The sequence below is a fragment of the Gadus morhua genome, chromosome 20 (genome assembly GCF_902167405.1).
Source record: "Gadus morhua chromosome 20, gadMor3.0, whole genome shotgun sequence".
In the NCBI taxonomy this organism is placed as follows: domain Eukaryota; kingdom Metazoa; phylum Chordata; class Actinopteri; order Gadiformes; family Gadidae; genus Gadus; species Gadus morhua.
The window spans coordinates 7,322,506-7,343,843 of record NC_044067.1 but is presented as its reverse complement, the minus strand read 5'-3'; the positions used below and the strand labels follow the sequence as shown (position 1 = coordinate 7,343,843).

At 47.1% G+C, this 21,338-nt stretch overlaps 2 protein-coding genes across 3 annotated transcripts; both read left to right on the top strand.

Moving 5' to 3' along the window:
- Positions 1 to 26: 26 nt before the first annotated feature.
- med14 (mediator complex subunit 14) lies at positions 27 to 16,339 on the top strand. Of its 2 annotated transcripts, XM_030342784.1 has the most exons (29): positions 27 to 430; positions 935 to 961; positions 1,074 to 1,179; positions 1,279 to 1,452; positions 1,595 to 1,724; positions 2,031 to 2,159; positions 2,350 to 2,457; positions 3,688 to 3,820; positions 3,926 to 4,076; positions 4,177 to 4,288; positions 4,379 to 4,504; positions 4,654 to 4,732; positions 4,973 to 5,132; positions 5,241 to 5,435; positions 5,553 to 5,687; positions 6,295 to 6,371; positions 6,962 to 7,122; positions 7,919 to 8,065; positions 8,357 to 8,601; positions 8,986 to 9,255; positions 10,328 to 10,565; positions 11,139 to 11,261; positions 11,525 to 11,701; positions 12,189 to 12,427; positions 12,988 to 13,167; positions 13,667 to 13,774; positions 14,194 to 14,319; positions 15,091 to 15,280; positions 15,572 to 16,339. In XM_030342784.1, the coding sequence occupies exons 1-29, from the start codon at positions 258 to 260 to the stop codon at positions 15,640 to 15,642; spliced, it is 4,290 nt and encodes a 1,429-aa protein (XP_030198644.1). In that variant the 5' UTR covers positions 27 to 257; the 3' UTR covers positions 15,643 to 16,339. The 2 variants fall into 2 exon arrangements, with proteins under 2 accessions (XP_030198644.1, XP_030198645.1); XM_030342785.1 differs by lacking the exon at positions 11,139 to 11,261.
- Positions 16,340 to 16,430: 91 nt separating this feature from the next.
- si:ch211-218d20.15 (uncharacterized) lies at positions 16,431 to 20,637 on the top strand. Its single transcript, XM_030342786.1, has 8 exons — positions 16,431 to 17,071; positions 17,404 to 17,522; positions 17,803 to 17,863; positions 17,979 to 18,046; positions 18,574 to 18,676; positions 19,153 to 19,271; positions 19,700 to 19,845; positions 20,184 to 20,637. The coding sequence occupies exons 1-8, from the start codon at positions 17,011 to 17,013 to the stop codon at positions 20,314 to 20,316; spliced, it is 810 nt and encodes a 269-aa protein (XP_030198646.1). The 5' UTR covers positions 16,431 to 17,010; the 3' UTR covers positions 20,317 to 20,637.
- The last annotated feature ends 701 nt before the right edge of the window (positions 20,638 to 21,338 follow it).

Here is a 21,338-nt window from a genome sequence, read left to right as displayed (position 1 = left end):
CTCGTCAGCCCGACTTGTGATCATTCCAGACAGCAAAGATGGCGGGTGGACAGCGTTGAACCTTTCCGTAATGAGTTCCAAAATTGGATCGAATAAGCGAGTTTTTAGTCCTATCTAGACACTGAGCCGATTAAAAAAACTTGTTTTGAGCAACAGAGGTTATATAGTACGTCAAAAACGGTCTTTGTTGGAAATTATCGAGACCCAGTAGTTTCTTTGAAAGTGTGCATCGCTCTAGCTAGTATTGTCATTGTAAAATGGCTCCAGTGCAGATCGGATCAGATGGGCAACTGGTCCCTCTCGGGGGTCCCACCTCTGGTCCACAGCCACCTCCACCTGGGGCACCAGCCACGCAGGGAGTCCGCTTAAGTCTACTCATTGAGTTCCTTCTTCAGAGGACCTATCACGAAATCACCCTGCTGGCTGAACTGTAAGTTACTGTGTGCTTATGGCTAGGCCCTAACGCTTAAAGCTGACTGTTTACTATCAGGCTGACCAGCTAAAATTCACTAGCCTAAATATTGCTGATATTAACACCGGAGCTCCGACTTTTACCTAATTCCCATTGCAAGTGCAATAGTGGTAGTAAATCGCATCCGGTATTTGTAACGACAGTGAGACGTGCTGTAGATGCACTGAATGAGACATGACAGAACATTGTTCCCTCTACGATGAATTACTGAATGGAAATTTAAAGACCTATATTGAAAATCCTCTAACATCACATTTCTTTCTGAGAAACATTGTATTTGTTTCTCTTCCCATTTACTACCATGGCTTGTCAGTCTGGCTATGTAGGGTCTGTAGTGATGGTTACGTACCATATTTATTTGTTCCACATTATTAACATGGCATAACTTATTTTAGTGTTGTTTTTGTTGGTGCTGACTAAATAAATCCATTGGCTGACTTTTTATTTTGATCGTTTGTACAGGCTGCCTCGAAAAACAGACATGGAACGGTAAGACATTAGCTTTTCTGTTCCAATATGTCAAAGGATTTTGGTCCCCTATCTTTTAAACATTTCTGTATTTTCAACCTCGTTTTGATGTAAAAACCCTTTCCTCTTGCAGGAAAATTGAGATCGTCCAGTTTGCCAGCCGCACCAGACAGCTCTTTGTTCGTCTCTTGGCCCTGGTCAAGTGGGCAAGCAACGCCGGCAAGGTGGAAAAGTGTGCGGTATGTATTGCGGCATTCCGACCAAATTACACTGATATTGGATCTGGTACCCCGGTACTAACTCACCTTCCTTCCCCTCCTGGGTCTCCATGACAACAGATGATTTCCGGGTTCCTGGACCAGCAGGCCTTTCTCTTCGTGGACACCGCTGATAGGCTCGCGTCATTGGCCAGGGATGCCCTGGTCCATGCCCGTTTGCCCAGCTTTGCCATCCCTTTCGCCATCGACGTGCTCACCACAGGGTCCTACCCACGCCTGCCCACGTGCATACGAGTGAGTCATCACATTACTGGTGTTTCAATCGCTACCTTGTGTTGGCCAATGTTCCTGGGTCTGGGTTTGTTGTTGGACATGTATGACAGTACAATTATGATGGTGTATGGCTTTTGACCAGCTTGTGACTTTGTGCGTGCAGGATAAGATAATTCCTCCAGACCCCATCACTAAGGTGGAGAAGCACACCACTCTAAACCAGCTCAATCAGATTCTCCGGCACCGCCTCGTCACGACAGACCTGCCCCCACAGCTCGCCAACCTCACAGTTGGTAAATAACTCTTGACACATGAATGTCAATCTACCTAATCATTGGAAATGCATGTTTGATGACCAGGCAGATGCAAGTTTTCCACCTTCAAAACACTGGGCTGTAATAACCATGTATGATACTACTAAAAGTATGATACTACTAGTATGCTACGATTGACTTTAATTTACCATTGATTGGAAGGCAGCCCTGGAGACCATGAAGAGACCACATCCAGGGTTCTAGTCCCTTGAGGGGCTTCAATAGCTATTTCAGCACAAGTTTGTTCGGCAGTTTGCTGAAGTTAGACTGTGTGTGTTGGTACAGCTAATGGGCGTGTGAAGTTTCGCGTGGAGGGAGAGTTTGAAGCCACCCTGACCGTGATGGGAGACGACCCAGAAATCCCCTGGAGGCTCCTAAAGCTGGAGATCCTGGTGGAGGACAAGGAGACGGGAGGTACAGCAACAGCCACGTACACGCGTACATTATACAAACTTGTTTTGTATCCACATTTCTTTGATGTGTGAGGATTTCTGTTTATCATTTAATGACCTCCCTGTTTCTGTTTATAACCATGAACCTTTCTCTCTCCATCTGTTGCCCACTCTTCCTCCCATCCCTCCCTCACTCCTGTTGCTTCCATAAGATGGCAGAGCTCTGGTCCACAGTATGCAGGTCAACTTCATTCACGAGTTGGTCCAGGCTCGTCTCTTCGCAGATGAGAAGCCCCTCCAGGACATGTACAACTGTTTGCGTATCCTTTTGTGTGTGTTTGTGTGGGTGTGTGCGTACACTTTCTAATTTCCAAGTAGCCAATTGGCTCCAGTGACTTTCTGGAGTCAAATGCTGCAGTAATCTCACAGTGTGTGCAGTTGCATACTGAGTGTTGACTGGCCCATGTATACACTTGTAGCATTCAAATAATAAGCACGGCTGCTTTTTATCAACTTTCCTCACTTGCTCTTACAATGTTTTTGAAGTTTTTCTTTCTAAAATACACTCCTGGCAAGACTGCATTGCCAAGGTGCGTATCATTTACGTCTAGCTCCATCCAGGTGGGAGACTGCATAAAAACACAAATATATCTATAAATATCGTGGAGATCTTTTTATGTCAATCTCCTTCTGCTTTCAGCAGCTTTTTCCTGAAGCTAGGTTAACTAATCGTGGTCAAACGTCGCAGCGCATATATTCCTTGTCCCATGCTGTGATAATTGTTACGTTCGCCTCACTGTCACGGCCAGCAGAACTCTGTGACAACCGATTCATTTTGATCGGGCCGTCAACTCTCTATTTCTTATCGGACCGCTCCTGTGCGTCGGATCCGAACCGTAGCTTAACAATTAAAAGTCTTCGGGCCGGCGGGCACTGGGTAAAACATACCACATCGGGGACGTCTTCTTAGCATTCAAGGCGACATCAAAGCGCTCTAATCATGCATGCCAGCTGAGTGCTGCCACGCTAATCACAATGCTCATCACACTATCCCTCCCCCCGCCGCCCCCCTCCCCCTCACCCTCCCTAGCTGTGCAGCTTGGCCTGTCAAAGGGTTGTCTGTGCTCGATACAAATGCCCCAATACCCCCCCCGCCGCCCCTTTTCTTCTTCTAAAGGGGTGTGTTTCACACATAGGATCTATGTGTTTCGGGGATGTGTATCCCCACCTGAATGCCTTCTGAATATCAACAGAGAGACGTGTAGGATAATATGGTGCTGTGTTCCATGACCCGCACTGCATTTATGCACGGACACCAACATCACAGCCTGGTTGGTGCCAGCCTTCTCCATTCCCTTGCTAAACCAAAGCACAGTGCATTGGATGCATATCTTGTTCCAGCTCATGCTAATATCAGTCAGCAGTTGTGTCCGTATTTGGCTGTGTATTAAACGTGGGAAGGGTTATTCATGTGCAACATGCTGTAAGTGTACCCCGGTTTAGCCCCACCATCATGTATTGTGTTTGCCCCTTAACCCGGTTGCGTCCAGACTCCTTCTGTCTGTCCCTGCAGTTAGAGGTCCTTCACTCTCAGACCCTCATGTTGGTCAGAGAGCGCTGGGGCGACCTGGTCCAGGTGGAGAGGTACCATGCGGCCAAATACCTCACCCTCGCAGTCTGGAAGTAAGAGCACACATTCATTATAGACGTGTTTGATTTGTCTATTATTGTGTGATCTTTTGGATAGGGCTGCCTATTTACGTGTCTCTCTCGCTTTTCGTCTTTCAGCCAACAAGTGTTGGGTAGAAAGACGGGCACGGCGTCCGTGCACAAAGTCACCATCCGAATTGACGAATCGGATGGCTCCAAGCCACTCCAGATATCCCATGAGCCACCACTCCCTGCGTGTGACTCTAAACTAATGGAGAGAGCCATGAAGGTTGATGTCCTGCACTTGAATGCAGTTGTTGTTCTTATTCCTCTATATTTTTGGATGTGGTGTGAACCGTGCGACTGACCATTTTCTCCTTGTCTCATAGATTGACCACCTGTCAGTAGAGAAGCTCTTGATTGACAGCGTACATGCCCGCTCCCATCAGAAGCTGCAGGAACTGAAAGCCATTCTTAAAACCAGCAATCCCAATGATAATTGTAAGCAGTTCCTCTTTGTTCACATTTCTGTCAAACGTAATGTGTGAATTCAGTTGGTAGAATTCCTGAATATGCTGCATTTTATTCCAGCCTTCATCGAGACTGCTCTTCCCACACTGGTCATTCCAATACTGGAACCCTGTGGTCGCTCTGAGTGCCTGCACATCTTCGTAGACCTGCATTCTGGGATGTTCCAGCCAATGCTGTATGGCCTAGGTACGGACAAACGACATGGGATCCTGTATATCATCTGTAACATGTGAACATTTCAGATAACGCTTCTAGGGATTACATGATTGAACTGCATAGAGCTAAGGGATACACTATAGGATCTGTCATCAACTTACTGTGCTCTCTCTCTCCAGATCAGTCCATGCTGGATGACATTGAGAAGACCATCAATGATGATATGAAGCGTATTGTCTCCTGGCTTCAACAACTTAAGTAAATCCATATTTTTTGTCTTTATATACAGATATCCACCATAATATAATGCCTTTTCATGAACAGTGTTGAAAAAAAAGAGGCTTGTTTTTTTGGTCCACTTCCCTTTCCTTCCTTCGGGCAATCTGACATCTGCATGAACAACCGCAGCTCGTAATCGTAAATGAGTCGCCTGGGCTTCCCCTCAGACAACCTCTCTCTCTCTCTCTTACCCTCTCCCTCTCCCCCCCGTGTGTGCAGGTTCTGGCTGGGGGAGCAGAGGTGTCGACAGTCGGTGAAACACCTGCCCACTGTGTGCACGGACATCCTGCACCTCTCCAACGGTACCGTGCATCCCGCGGGGAGCCTGTCCAAGCACAAGCTCTTCATCAAGCTCACCAGGCTACCGCAGTACTACATTGTGAGTCGTCAGTCCCCCCCCACCCCCAATAACCCAAACTCCTCTTCTTTATATTTTTTGCTCTTTCCACGCTATCCGACACTAACATGACTATCATCCTCCCATAAGGTCGTGGAGATGGTGGACACTTCCGCCTGCACGACGGAGCTCCAGTACAAGTACTCCTTCCTGTCGGTGTCCCAGTTGGAGGGCGAGGAGGGACCGCCGTGCGCCCAGCTCCTGCAGCACTTCAAGCCCAACCTGGAGCAGCTGTTGCAGGACCCTGCCTCTGGGAAGAAGGCCGTCCTGGGCTCCAAGAGGAAGGTACAGGAACCCCCTCTCCCCGTACTGTTGACCCAATGGAAATTCAATAGTGGTGCATGCAGTCTTAGGGAATGCTATGCTTAGAGTCTGTGTGTCTTTGTGTCACTTGCGCCACAGCTGTCTGGAGACCATGGTGCTCTGGAGCCCAAGAAGCCCAGGCGCTCTGGAGAGATGTGCGCCTTCAACAAGGAGCTGGCTCACCTGGTCGCCATGTGCGACACCAACATGCCCTTCATTGGTCTGAGGGCAGAGGTGCGTGCCCCCCCCCCCTCCCTCCCATAACCAGGAACTAGAATTAAATGAACCATATTATTCTTATAGTAATAATTACATGTTCATGAAGTAGGGCCTACATTTTCAAGGCTGTATGAAAGACAAGAAGAAGAGATGGTGCCCTGCTGGTACCATCTGTCCTGGCCGTGAACACGCAGAGAGGTCTACCTGTTTGTGGTGTTCTCTCTCCTGATTGGATGAGGTTGGAACAGGAATCAAGACATTTTAATCTGTTGACTGCAGAGCAGATTGGCTGGGGTACTCATGTTACTGACCAAACACGTTGAAAATATATCTATTTGACGAATAAATATGACCTAAAGCATATTTGCTTGCATTGGCAACAGCTCACTGCTGCTGCCAATGGGCATATGACAATGAAACCTTAACATAATTGTCAAGATTCAATTATTTTTGTACTGTACAGTATGTCTTGGCCCTATTGTTAGGCTTCTACATGCAAGACCCTCATAATAATGGTATCAACCCTCTTATCTTTCTATCCATACAGCTTTTCTTCTGTTTCACCTTGTGATGAGTGGCCCTCCCTTTCTGTCTCTCTCTCTCTCTCTCTGTTTGATCTTAGCTGTCTAACATGGAGATCGCTAACCAGGGCGTCCAAGTAGAGGGGGACGGCTGCAGTCACGCCATACGCCTCCTCAAGTAATGCTACACCACTCGCACATGCACTTGCACACACACACACACACACACACACACACACACACACACACACACACACACACACACACACACGCACGCACGCACGCACGCACGCACGCACACACACAGACACTCTCAACACATGTCTGGGTTTCTGCAGCAGGCAACTACCAAGACAGAGTCGATACTGTATCGTTGAGTGCAGGAAGAACCTGAGACTGAGGCTGCCACGTTGTTTTTATTGTCGATTCAACATTGTGGTATTTGTTTCAATTCCTCTTTTAGTGTTTGAAAATGTCACATAATGCAAGTGTATATCATCAAGTTGCCAAAGCCCATATTGATGTCTTAATTCAGCTTGCTTTGTCTGATGAACAGCCAGCCAAGGAAGAGGCAATATGACGACATTGGCAGAAATGCCCTTTTCTTTTTTTTCTTTTTTCTTTTTTTTAACGAAACAATTAACCGATTATTCAATAATAATCAATCTATTTTCTGTCCGTCAGCTAATGCATTCATCGATCAATCGTCTTTTCCTCTTCACTGTTTCCCCACATTGACGTGTCCCCCCGCCCACCTCGCTGCTGCAGAATCCCGCCGTGCAAGGGTGTTGGAGAGGAGACCAGGAGGGCTCTGGAGCGCACCCTGCTGGACTGCACCTTCCGCCTGCAGGGGAGGAACAACCGCACCTGGGTGGCCGAGCTGGTGTTGGCCAACTGCCCCCTCAACAGCACTCACAGCAAGGAGCAAGGTACACCCCCCCCCCCCCCCCCCCCCCCCCCCCTGTATGCAACTGTAAAAAAAAACGTTGCATTTACACTGTGATTGTTTTTTTATTATTATTATTCTCGTTTTACTGCTTAGGGGTGCCGGCAATTTAAAGGCACTGTGAAAGGTGTCATTGTTTTGGCTAACTTCCTGTTTGATTTCGCCGTTGGCGGTGCCCGCCTCCTCCTGCCCACCAACACGTGTTTTTCTACCAATTAAAGGCCAAACCCATATAAATGCTTGCTTGACGACAGCAGTGTCACTGTCACTTAATGATAAAGAAGAAAGCTTTTTTATTGCTTGGTGTGTCTGCCCTTCCTGGGAGTGCTGGAATCCACAGCGTTGCCTATCCCGCCATTGTCAGTCAACACTGAGATCCGTCTGCCCGGCCGTGAACCCGCAGAGAGGTCTACCTGTTTGTGGTGTTCTCTCTCCTGATTGGATGAGGTCGGAACGAGAATCAAGACATTTTAATCTGTTAACTGCAGAGCAGATTGACTGGGGTACCCATGTTACTGACCAAACACACTATCAGAAATTGAAAATATATCTATTTGACGAATAAATATGACTTACAGCATATTTGCTTGCATTGGCAACAGCTCACTGCTGCTGCCAATGGGCATATGACAACAATTGTGAGACCTTATTATTAACATAATTGTCAAGATTCAATTATTTTTGTACTACTGTATGTCTTGGCCCTATTGTTAGGCTTCTGCATGCGAGACCCTCATAATAATGGTATCAACCCCTCCCCTTGTCGTGTCTCCGGCCAGCCTCCACACGGCACGTGTACCTGACCTACGAGAACCCGCTGTCGGAGCCCGTGGGCGGGCGCAAGGTGGTGGAGATGTTCCTCAACGACTGGAGCGCCATCAGCCAACTCTACCAGTGTGTCCTCGACTTCTCCCGCGCGCTACCAGGTGTGTGTGTGTGTGTGTGTGTGTGTGTTATTGAACCGTAAATGTAATCAATTTAAACAATTAAAACAACTCGAAGCTATTACTTTAAATCAGTGAGCTGTATAGTTACTTACTGGTATATAGCTATCTCATCCGAACAATTCACAGGATCCGCGTGTAGGATCGACCCATCCTCCATCGAATCAAACCTTTATGTGCCTCGCCCCGGTGCCTCTCAGATTCCACGCTTTCGACTGATGTGTTAAAAATGCGTTGACTCACGCTCCCTCTCTCGCTCTCTCAACCATGCAGAGATGCCGTCGTACCTAAGCCTGTTCTCGGAGATCCGGCTGTACAACTACCGCAAGCTGGTCCTGTGTTACGGCACCACCAAGGGCAGCTCGGTCACCGTCCAGTGGAACGCCAGCGGCCACCGCTTCCACCTGGCCCTGGGCACGGTGGGGCCCAACTCGGGCTGCTCCAACTGCCACAACATCATCCTCCACCAGCTGCAGGAGATGTTCAACAAGTGCCCCAACGTGGTGCAGCTGCTGCAGGTAACCCGCCCCGTCTCTATTGGGCCTGTGCGTCAGAGTGCATCATGGGATTTATTTAGGTTAGTCCTTTTGAGAGGACCCCAGAGGGCGGTGGAGTGCTGTGACATCCTAGTTCAACGCGAATATAACATTACCTCGGTGAATGAAGCCGTTATTGTTGCCAGGTCACGCACAAGGAAAGACAATATCGCGATGTCATTGCGATGTGATGTCAAGATGTACCAACCGTGTTATTTTTTTGTTTTTTGTTTCACTAAACAAAATGGCGGTACAGCTGTATGAGTTGAATTAATAAAGACACTGACAATGTTTCTAGTGGATAGTAGTTATTCACTTTCAACTATCAACGAAACTTCACCACGGGTGTGTCCCCCCCCACCCCAGGTGCTGTCGGACACGCAGGCCCCGCTGAACGCCATCAACAAGCTGCCCACGGTGCCCATGCTGGGGCTGACCCAGCGCACCAACACGGCCTACCAGTGCTTCTCCATCCTGCCCCAGTCGCCCACCCACATCCGCCTGGCCTTCCGCAACATGTACTGCATCGACATCTACTGCCGCAGCCGCGGCGTGGTGGCCATCCGCGACGGCGCCTACAGCCTCTTCGACAACACCAAGATCGTGGAGGGCTTCCACCCCGCCCCGGGGCTCAAGGTAGCGCCAGCTGCCCGCGACGGTGGTTTTCAGTTTGGTTGGTTTTCAGTTTGGTTGGTTTCAGTCGGTTGGTTTCAGTCGATTGGTTTCAGTCGGACGGCTCCGGTTGCTTGGTTTCAGTTTTGTTTTTCAGTTGCGTGGTGAGTCTGGGGTTTTATTGTTTGGTTAATTTTGTTAATTAAATGATCTATTATGGGATTTGGGATTTATATTTTTTTAATCTGACTCGTACGGTTTTGCAGAGTTAGTAATTTTTTTAACGTCCTTCAGTTTGCTGATTTGGGGATTCCTTTTCCCCAGTGACTTGCCTCAGAGTTATTTTCTCACACCTCTGATTAGATCAAATAGCACAGCACCTTTTTGCAACTATCATGGGTAGCTGTGATGGCTGGTTTATTTCCCCTGGGAAATAATTAACTGCAACAAAACCATGTGTGTCATTAGTTTGAGATAAGTATCTGAATTTGACCAAGTGTAATTCAAGAAGCGTTACAGCAGCTGTAGTTGAGGCTCGAGAGAAAGATAGAGCAGGATATTTCAATCAAACAACCAAAAAACCTCCCCGACCTCTCTGCTCCCTTCCTCTCTAAGTTTATCCGCTTACTCTTTAGAACTGTCGCAGTCACACACCTGTGATTGACAGGCAAGATGGATTCCCTGAACCAATCAGGGAAGAGATGCCCTGCTTTGATCAGAAATCAGCGCATTTCCCTTGCCAATATCTCACGGAAGGCAAGGGCATTTCCATTAAATAACACCCAAATAATATCTCTTAACTCTTAGCTACAGCCCCTTTTTTAAAATGATTGAACACAATGATCAGAACCAAACGCCTCACAAACCAAAAATAAGATTCAGTTCTGCATTTGAATGCTTTATTATAGAGTGAGGTAGAGAGGAAGGTATGGGAGATGGAGGGGAGGACATGCAGCAGATGACCACGGGCAGGACTCGAACCCGGGTCGCTCCGTTCAGGACTGAGCCTATATGGTACGCGCTCTACCCGGTGAGCCACCGGGGGCGCCCCTCTCAACAAACCGTCCATCCTTCCCTCTCCCCTGGTTCCTCGCAGACGTTCCTCAACATGTTCGTGGACAGCACCCAGGACGCGCGGCGGCGCTCGGTCAACGAGGACGACAACCCGCCCTCGCCGGTGAGCGGGGACCTGATGGACAACATGATGAACCAGCTGCAGGCGTCGGCGCCCATGAGGGGCGCGGCCGGGGGCGTGTACCCCCCCCTCACCTCGCCGCCCAACTACCACGCCAACGTCACGCCGTCGCCCTCCATGATGCCCACGCAGTCCCCAGGTAGCCTAGCTTTCCGCTCGCCAAGTGTGTGTGTGTCTGCGTGTGTGTGCGTGTGTGTGTGTGTGTGTGTGCAATTCACTGCTGCCTTGTGCTTTATGTGTGACTAGGCAGCCAACATCCATTCACTTTTTTGCTTTTTGCTTTTTTACATTTGTTTTCAATGGATCAATATCAAATTCTTACATGTGTCTTTGTCTATGTAATCAACTGCGGAAAATGAATGATCAAGCATTGAAGTTTGTATTGCCTTTTTTAATTTTGGAAGCCCAAGTGATTTATTTGTGATTTGTTTGCATCATTCAATCATCCAATCCACACCCCATGGCCTAGCAATAGAAAGTGCATGCAGTTAGCCTGGCTCTGTCCATCTGTCTCAGCCAGCCAGCTAAAGACCACTGCCCCCTCCCGCCCAGCTTGTGTGTGTGTGTGTGTGTGTGCGTGTATGTGTGTAAAATGAAAGTTTGTATGTCGGTGCATGATGTGGAGAACTTGTCGACAGTCAAGTCTGACAAGCCCTTTCTGTGTGCGTGTTTGTGTGGTGTGTGTGCGTTTGTGTGGTGTGTGTGTGTGCAGGGCCAATCCATACCTCGGGCTCCCCTAGTGGAGCACTGAGGGCCCCCTCTCCCTTTGGGCCCACCCCGTCTCCCTCCTCTTTGGGGATAGCGATGGGCCAGACCAGCTTTGCCAGCCCCCACGGTAAGTGACAAAGTGACCAACAGCCATGGTGCTGTTCCGCTGGTCTGTAGCTGGGCTGGGCAAGGACACTGGCTGGGGCTGGACGGAATGACCCAAATAGTCTTCTACTCAGGGGTACTGGGCTAGGTGTCAGACAGCACAGGGGAGAAAACCTCTTCTAGGTACGCTTGACGATGCCCCGTGTCTGGCACAACCGCAGCGGTTTGGAAGTAAGTAGCGGTGGAGTTGGCGGATGTCCGGCTGACGGCCTGTTGTCTCTCCAGGAGCTCTGGATCCCAGTTCTCCATACCCAATGGTGTCTCCCAGCCAGAGGAGCCAGTGGCCCAACTCCCCCCAGGTGTCGGGGCCCTCTCCCGGGGCACGCATCCACGGAATGTCCCCCGGGAACCCCTCTCTGAACTCGCCCATCCCCGACCCGAACTCCCCGCGGGCCGCGACAGGTGAGGGCACCCAGTGTGTTTCTGAAGAACATCCACACTGGACTAACATTGCCAGGGCTGCTACAAGCTAGTTGAACTGTTGCTCCCCACCACATCCAGTCATCAGGGTCGGGCCACTTTAGACTACACTTTAGGCAATTTATAATCTAAAGACCAGAGTGTTGGAACACTAGTACACAGCTTCGGAACATCGCTATAAAGAAAAATACCCAACAAAATTACAAACGAGTGTCTTTTGGAAGCTTGGAGACATGATGAGATGCACCATGGCAACAGCTCATATTTATCAATAACAAGGCAAATACGCCTTTACGAATCCAAACCGTAACGTAAAAACCGAGTGAATGTGTGTTTTGAAGTGTTTGAGGGCGCTCTTGACGAAATGTTGTGCTCTTTATCTATCCTCTGCATGTGTGTGCGTGTGCGTGTGTGTGTGCGTGTGTGTTTGTGTGTGTGTGTGTGTGTGCGCGCGATGCGCGGCTCTCAGGCTCCCAGGTCATGCCCAGCAGCATGCCCCCGCCCCGCAAGCTGCCCCAGCGGCCGTGGGCAGCCTCCATCCCCACGGTGCTCACGCACAGCGCCCTCCACGTGCTGCTGCTGCCCTCGCCCACGCCCTGCCTGGTGCCCGGCCTGGCCTGCAGCTACCTCTGCTCGCCGCTGGAGAGGTTCCTGGGCTCGGTCATCATGCGGCGTCACCTGCAGAGGATCATCCAGGGCGAGCCCAACGTGAGTATGGACGGAGCATGGGGGTGTGGGGTCGTCATCAGATGATGATGATAATAATAATCATAATAAATTTGATTTATATGGCGCTTTTCTAGGACTCATAGTCAATGTGGGTTTTTTTGTGCTAAGGGGGTGATGGTTAGAGCATGTGATGCAGCACACAGTTTCCTGTGAAAGGACAATACCCTTGTATAATGACATTCATTCATTTTTCATCATCTGGTTAAAATAGGGATTTTTGAATGGGCTTTCGTTTTGGCCTACTTTGCTTTAGTGTGTGTGTGTGTGTGTGTGTGTGTGTGTGTGTGTGTGTGTGTGTGTGTGTGTGTGTGTGTGTGTGTGTGTGTGTGTGTGTGTGTGTGTGTGTGTGTGTGTGTGTGTGTGTGTGTGCGTACACAAACCTAATCTTTTTTTTTAGTAACTATTTCTGGAGCCTCACTCATAACATTTTATTTTGAGATTCTGTGTTGGTTTTCATTTTTCTTTTTCATCTGCCATCAGTTTAGTTTTCTGCCTTTGCTTTGTCCCTGATCCTCCTCTCCTCTCTCCCCCCCTTGCAGCTGTCCATCGTGAACTCCAACGAGCCTGGCGTCATCATGTTCAAGACGGAGGTGCTGAAGTGCCGCGTGGCGCTCAACCCCAAGAACTACCAGACCCTCCAGCTGAAGGTCACGCCCGAGAACGCCGGGCCCTGGTCCCAGGAGGAGCTGCAGGTCCTCGAGAGGTTCTTCGAGACCCGGGTAGGTGGCCTGGGCCAGGGGGGGCGGGTACAGAGAGGCACATTCAGTTGATATAACTTTTGCAAATATAAAAACAACATAATCTTATATACACTTTACTCTGCTTTCATGCCATAGTTTAGAACTAAATTAGTCAAATTAGAACCCCGAAGTACTGAGCCGAGTAATCGGGAATGATTCGATTAACTTTGAACTAGTCCATTCATATATTTTGGGCCAGGGGAAGAGTAGGGGGCGAGTGGTGTTTACTCGATGATTTAGGTTAGTGGGTTAGTCTCCTCAAAAACAATATCATTGTGCTGCTTTATTGAACCACTAGTTGACAACAATGAGAGAGAAAAGGACAATTCGGACTGAAAGTCATCATCACTGAATTCACAGAAATCAAGGAAATATTGACAATGTGTGCGTTTCATTCGGTCATGGTCAAGAAACTTTCGCACACAAATCCACAGGTTTCTCGTTTTAATTATATTTGCATATTCCCTGTGTTGTGTAGGTGGCTGGACCTCCCTTCAAGTACAACACGCTGAACGCCTTCACCAAGTTACTGGGTGCCCCCACCAACATCTTAAGAGACTGCGTGCGCATCATGAAGCTGGAGCTGGTGAGTGGGTGGTGTAAGAGTTTTGTACCCGGTGCACTGGAAAACATGGGTGAGAGTGGGAGGCAAGTGGCCCCCATTGCTACCCGATTCCAAACGGACTATAAAGATGGCAGCTTTCCCGTTAATTTGTCCCACTCTAGTTTTAGAGTGAACCCTTATCTCTTCAGTATCATCGCACGGTCTACCAGAAATGTGTGAATGAGTCGATAAATCAATTCAATTCTTAGTGTGGTTGATAACAAGTCCTGGGCGATTAATACATTGTATGCTTCAGGGATCTAACCTTGAGTCTTGTGTGTGTGTGTGTGTGTGTGTGTGTGTGTGTGTGTGTGTGTGTGTGTGTGTGTGTGTGTGTGTGTGTGTGTGTGTGTGTGTGTGTGTGTGTGTGTGTGTGTGTGTGTGTGTGTGTGTGTCCTCAGTTCCCTGACCAGGCTGCCCAGCTGAACTGGAACGTCCAGTTCTGTCTGACGATCCCGCCCAGCGCACCCCCCATCGCCCCCCCGGGAACTATCGCCGTGGTGCTCAAGTCCAAGATGCTCTTCTTTGTGAGTCCCGACGGCCCGGCCCGCCTCATCACTTATTCATGACATTATTTCGTCTCATACCGCTGATGCCTTCCCCCGTCTCTCTCGGGCTCCTCAGACCCTCTCTGCAGACAGTCTCTTTTTTTATTCAGACAAAACTTGACTTCTTTGATGCCATACGTGGGTTGCTTGCCAGATCTTTTTTGTTTGTCACGAAGAGTACGAGGGACGTTCTAAAGACAGGATAACCAACACAAAGGAAGGTTTTCTATACAGGATGACGATCATACACAGCTTTTTAGAACAGTGTCCTTGAATACAGAGCTACCGCTAAAGGAAGTCACAGCTGTCTGTGCAACGTTCAAAAAGTGTATTTCTCGCTGATGCACAGCATGGGACCCGACCCGAGTTTTCAGTTTCTATCTTTGCTATTAATACATTAAACTATTTGGTATTCTGTGAATTATTCGCTTAACTTATTTAGGATGACTACAAATGTTTTCCTTCCTATTTTCCCCCTATATTTTCTTTTTTGAACAGCTTGAACTCGATGTTAATCCATCCACGGTTTAATATTAATTTGCTTTCTCTTCTGAACCAAACGTATTTCATCTTCCACACTACACCACTTAACCATAACCGTCTTCTCTGGGATCCCATTTCCAAACCATGACCCTCATTTTCCACCTTTCCCACACAAATCCAAAAATCGTCTTGTGTTGTGTTCACATGCACTCACTGTCCGCCACCCTCCCCCCTCTCCCCCCTCTCCCCCCTCTCCCCCCTCTACAGCTCCAACTGACCCAGCGGGTGCCGGTGCCCCAAGACCCCCTGAGCATCATCGTGCCCATCGTGTACGACATGGCCACGGGTCTCACCCAGCAGGCCGACATCCCCCGGCAGCACAGCTCGTCGGGCGCCGCCGCGCTCACCGTGTCCAACATCCTGCGGAGGTTCAACGAGCTGCATCCGGCGCGACAGGGTGAGGCCACGCACGCACGGCCGGGGAAACGACCGCCGCAACGCACACGCCGCTCATAAGGGAATATCTCAACGGCTGGAGACGGAAAGAGGAAAACACTGTATATTTAATGGCCGATTTTGATTGTTTAATGCACACAAAATGAAGTTAAACTCGAACGATACTTACGGCATAGTACAGTTAGTACAGTACAACAGTTTAGTAACGCTCTATTTACGTCTATTTATTTCGACAGCGAGATTGAGTTTGAGTTTTGATCATGTCTGTGTTTTTATGGTCTTTCCTCCGCAGGCGAGTGCACGATATTCGCCTCTGTCCACGAGCTGATGGCCAACCTCGCTCTGCCCCCTGGTGGCCGTTAGTGGTAACAGCCTCCTCTGCAGTGATCAACAACTCCCAGGGCCCCAACTGGATGGAACGAGTTCTAACACTGACAACGGATCGCCCTGCCCGTCACCAAACTGTACCAAGGAGAGGATTATCCCTTCGCCTCAAGATGTCAAAATGCAACATATCTACTCTCTCTGCTCCTGCCAATGCTAATGTACAGCTTCTAATACTAAAAACAGAGTTACTTATGGAGAATGCTGTTGGTTTCCTGAAAAACTGGCGACTGTCATGGTGATGTGCCTTGAAGGAGTGGGCATTTTATGGAAAAGAATTTAAAAAGATATCTGTTTGCTTTTTTATTTCAGGTGCACTTCTAAATATTATTGAAAATATGGTTGTATACCAAAAGATGTACATTGTTGTATATTTGACTTTGCTGCACAGTTGAGTTGGATTTTTGCTACAGATTGTCTTCATTTTTTACATAATGCCAGGTCAATACTGGAGATATATCTTTTCTTAGCACACTATTTAAATGTCTTTTCCTCCCTTTACTATGTCAAGACGTCTGTCTTTTTTCATTTTGAGCTGTCACTTTAAATAATGTAAAACTGTGACAAACTTTATACACTAGCTGTAATTTAAGACCGCTCTAGAGAACTTGAAGGAAGAATCTATGTGAGACCTCTTGTCTGCTTTTGTTTACTATTTAATAAATGAATCGTAGGACTGGTGTGTGTGTGTGTGTGTGTGTGTGTGTGTGTGTGTGTGTGTGTGTGTGTGTGTGTGTGTGTGTGTGTGTGTGTGTGTGTGTGTGTGTGTGTGTGTGTGTGTGTGTGTGTGTGTGTGTGTGTGTGGTTCCATCTCCTCCATTAAGACCTAAAATACCAACTAACACGCTAACAGTTGGGGTAAAGTCACCTGTCGGCCAATGTGGATGCAAAACAGTGCGTCGTCCCACCGGGTGATTCAGTGAGCCCCAAAACATGACATCATGCATTGAGGATGCCGGTCGCCGATCTAAAGCGCCGTTCAAGACTGAAAATCCGAGGTTGTAAAGGGCGTGGGCTTTGATGTTCGGATTTCGTCGAGCTTGAACAACCTTGCATGCATGATACATTGATATCACCCGCTTTTGCGCCTATGTATAAGCTAATTTGACAGCAAGAGTGGAAATGGTTGCCTTGCGTACAAATCAACCTTTTATTCGCATTCGTTCGCACCGGTTCAATGTGTAGGTCTCTCGAATGCACCCCTGGCGTGGAGCAATGTTTTCTTGTAAGATGGTTACAATGAAAACTTTGACTGTTTTTGTATTCGTCTGTGCATTTTCTACTCTTTGGTTATTTTGAATGGATTCGTAAGTGTCAAGGACGCTATTGTTGTCAGTTTAGTTGGATATGGCAGTAAGCAACACCGAGCCGCTCTGTCATCCGTGCGTTTATCATGACAATTTTAAAGGTAAGTCTCAAATCCTACCGAATATTGTTTTTATCGCAGTGAGATACTATTTTAACAAGTATTTGTAGTATTGACAGAGATCATTGTAGCGCAGGAATTTGTTAAATATTTATGCATGCATATATGCGCTGTCTGAACGGAAATGATTCTTTCTCGGTGACCTACTCCTCCCATATAGACTTAAGACAATGAGATTCTTGCTCGTCATACCCCATTGTTACTCATAACAATCGCATGATCTCTGACGGGGAAAGTACCTGTGATGAAAAAAAAATATATATATCTTAACGATGATGGTTGACAGGTCGGTATTCTGTCTTACCTGTTGACAGTGAAGCTGCAGGTGAGAAGACCTCTGAGCCCTACTCATTTGAGTCCTGAGCAGGTGGGCTTGGAGATGTTGTGTCTGTGTGGACAGCTGGACCTTCTCGTCCGGGCTCAGGTTCAGCAGGTATATGTCAACACTGCTTTTTGGATGCTGAGAAAATAATTGTAATGTCCCTGTAATTGGAGGGGTGCATATGGGGTCCGGGGTTGTGTTTCAGAATGGATTTGCTTTGTGTGTGAGAGAGTATAGAAAGCGTCTTAGAGTACCATATTAAGCGCTATATAAATTCCATTTATTATTATTATTATAGTATGTAGACATCCAACATCAAGGGAACGTCTTCTTGGAGTTGTATTGATCCTCTTCATAACATGTTTGTTGTTTTTATTATCTTTCCTGCAAGTTCCACGAGCAATTGAGTCAAGACTGTAGCCCAGAGGAATCGGACACCTTCCAGCTCCAAGGTGTTATTCATTTAAAATGATGGATTCCATCAATACATTAAGCAACGTGCAAGAGCACCAACAATTAACCAGAAGTACAATGTTATATCTTCTTATGTGATATCGTCCACCGTAGGAGCTGAGATCTTAGACCAGATGCTGCAGTGCCTGGAGCATCTACCAAAGCCTATGCCACAATTAGAGGTTTGTTTTCTCTACTGCTATTTGCTATTTCAAGTGTAAATAAACACTTTCTGCTTGTCTCAGCCCACGATGTAATAACAATAGCAAAATGGGAAAGTGAAGCACTGGTCGAAAGCCCTAGATATCCTATTGTTCAAACTGGTGAACCACAGTAAGCTTTTCTTACGTTCTTACATTCTTAATCATTAAGTTACATTAAAAAAGGGCCAGCAAGCCACCCAAGCTACACACTTATTAATGTATAGTAATTTCCATCTCCGAAAAAATGGTTCTCAAAGGTTCACGTCAGAAAGTGGTTGGGGAGAGAGCAGCACCACAGGTTTTTGGGTGCTCTCCAATAATGCGAAAACAAAATGGCATTAATCAATATATTCGTTTTTATGTGGAAATACCAACACAAATAAACAGTAGTGTCTGGTTACCCTTTTGAATATGACTATGAAAAGCTGATGCTGAGGAAAGAAAGTGATGGAGGACAATGCAATTGCTGTGAAATTATAAACAAGTCTTACTCCATGTTTCCAAAGGACTACCTGGACATGGTGGGCCTGTCTGGGATGTTCCCTCGGGTCGAGGTCTACCTCATCCAGGGCAGTGCTGTAGGCATGCTGGAAAAGCCCCCCATGGAAGGTTAGTGGTGGCCTACCTCAGATTAAGGAGGTGGAGTATTTCTCCAAGCGTGAACTGTCACAAATGTACAACTGCTTCTACTGTTCGGCCAAAATGACCCGGCCCAATTCAACTGAGTACTACACAAAGATGTATCACTTGCAGAGCGGATGTCCTAGCCATCGTTTGGTTTATTTTTCCCGTTTCCCCATAAAATAATACACGTTGGATTTATGACCACAATAGAGTAATCCATGAGGATATCGCTTGCAGAGCAGTTATCATAGTCAATCATTTTGTTGGTTTTCCCCATCTCAACATATGATTAAGATTTCATTGCTTTAAAATAATAATATTATCAATGTTATATAATATATATATATGTATAATTTTTTTTCGGATGTATGTATAAAATATGTAGTTACGAGGAAGAGAAAAATCACACTGTAAAGCAGGACATATTTCAAGAGTTAACCACAAGTGGCTATGTGTTGCAGAGTACTTCTCTCACCTTGCCAAACTGAACCAGCTTCTCGTCCTGAGCCAACAACTAGAGGAGGACGTCAGGCATCTGGGCAGCCACAAATACATCGCCCACCAGCTCTCTGTCCTCTATGTGAGCAACAGTCATCTCGTCTCATGTCAGACTTTTGCCTCTATTTTAGTGATATATCAATCTAGCTTGCGGTGCGGTTTCCCAGTGCAGCAGAGCCAGGGGGTCGGCTTAGCTCAGGAGGTAGAGCAGTTGTCTTGTATGCGAAAAGGTTGCTAGTTCGATTCCCAGCTCCTCCTAGCCGAGCGTTGATGTGTCCCCGAGCAAGGCACTTAACCCTAACTGCTCCTGACGAGCTGGCTGTTGCCTTGCATGGTTGACTCTGCCGTCGGTGTGTCACTGTGTGTATTAACCGATGTAAGCCGCTTTGGATAAAAGCGTCTGCTAAATGCCCTAATTGTAATTGTAATAGCCAAACATCCCCTGGGGTTAACCCGTGTTGTGTGTTTTATGGTTTCCCTTTGTCTGCAATACTCCCGTCTCTTCTGCAGCAAGTGATCGGCTCCTTCCCAGGGATGCGCTGCTTGGCCGAGATAAAGAAAGACATCGAGGCAAACTTCAAACAGATGAAATTGTCCCTGGTGACAGAGGACGTCTCCAGGCAGGAACCTCAGCTGGCTGCTAACTACGTGAACTGGTAAGAAAATACATCTCCTTAACCCCACAAGCGTTTGTTTGAACATGAATATCTAAACAATGAGAAGAGAAAGCATATTTGATCAAAGGCTGGACAGTATAGTGGCTATAGGGTGTTCGTCTTCTAGCCAAAAGGTATGGGTTCGATCCACAGCATACCTGGAAGCATTTGCAGGTCACGACCCCTTCCTTGCTCCTTAATGACATGTATCTGAATTCTCTGCGAGTCAGTTTGTATTAAGGCAACAAACCTACAGTAAATAGTGGTAAAACATATTTGTGCTTCTTTATGTTTTTGTAATCGGTCATCATATTTGTTCTGTTCTCGTCCCCGTGAAGGATACTGAAGATCACAGAGAGGATCGCGCTGGTGATGTCAGCGCTCCCGGAGGACCTGACGGACGGCCTGAGCCCGGCCATGAGCTTCATCTCCCAGCTCCTGACCCAGCAAAGGTTCCCCGTCCCCCCCTAGGAGCCCCGAAATAAACCCCCCCCATAGGACCACTCCACAAACGTACCGCTGATCTGACTGTAAATCCAAAACGACAATGTGAATCAAGGTGCTATGTGATTAAATTAGACAGCATAGAAAGAAATAGAATGACGGGACTGTATGCCTAGTTTCCACAGCAACTGAGGTTTGTATATTGTTGTTCTATTGCGGCCCATATTAGGCCAAGGCGATTCAGGTGATCTGTGTGGGAATGAAAAGCATCCGGTATTTGATGTTTTGTTCCTGAACGGCTAGCACATTTCAATGTTTTAAATATAATAAAATCAAAATGGAAGCATTGCAATGCCTGTCTGAATGTCTGTCAATCTCAACAATCATACACACACATGAACACGCGCATACCTGGTAGAGTGAGTACGGTTGAGACATGAGTACAGTTGAGACACCCTACATAACTTGCGTGCGCAATGATCCTGAGCCGTGATTTTTAGTTTGCACATGCGTACTAACATCCTCTTCTACCCCGGGAAATTTGAGCAACATACTCAGCTCCGCTACGAAGATATCGGCGAAAGTTTTTTTTAGCAAGGTAAGATCTTGAATTTACATGTCCCTTCTACAATGAATATGTTATTAACCATAGGTGATCAACAAACGCAATTTACATCATTACAAACGTTATTCTGTGCACTATAAATATACATAATTCATGCTATCATGTCAATCTAGGTCACTGCATAATCTAGAGAAAAGCGTGAGATGGTCGGACGGGTACAGTTGAGACACAATGTCTCAACTGTACCCGCGATCGCATACCATTACATAACATGGAGTTACGTTGTGCAGTTTAACGACAGGTTAGAAGTCAAAGTTGGACAACAAAACAAACAAATTAAAATAAAATGTTATATTTTGGATATTCAAACTGTTCTTTATTAAGGGATGTCCTTTCAAACATGGAAATAGTAAGAATTATTTATCTTGGGGTCTATATAAGCACCACTGGTGACAAACAGTATGTTTGTCATCACTGTGAGGAG

Bases quoted from the DNA above. Each gene is read 5' to 3' on its own strand.
- med14 (XM_030342784.1), top strand. From the start codon at position 258: ATGGCTCCAGTGCAGATCGGATCAGATGGGCAACTGGTCCCTCTCGGG. The intron at 5,133-5,240 runs GTGAGTCGTCAG...TCCTCCCATAAG, and splicing joins GGCTACCGCAGTACTACATT to GTCGTGGAGATGGTGGACAC. The intron at 5,436-5,552 runs GTACAGGAACCC...CTTGCGCCACAG, and splicing joins TCCTGGGCTCCAAGAGGAAG to CTGTCTGGAGACCATGGTGC.
- si:ch211-218d20.15 (XM_030342786.1), top strand. From the start codon at position 17,011: ATGGCAGTAAGCAACACCGAGCCGCTCTGTCATCCGTGCGTTTATCAT. The intron at 17,072-17,403 runs GTAAGTCTCAAA...ACCTGTTGACAG, and splicing joins TTATCATGACAATTTTAAAG to TGAAGCTGCAGGTGAGAAGA. The intron at 19,272-19,699 runs GTGAGCAACAGT...TCTCTTCTGCAG, and splicing joins ACCAGCTCTCTGTCCTCTAT to CAAGTGATCGGCTCCTTCCC.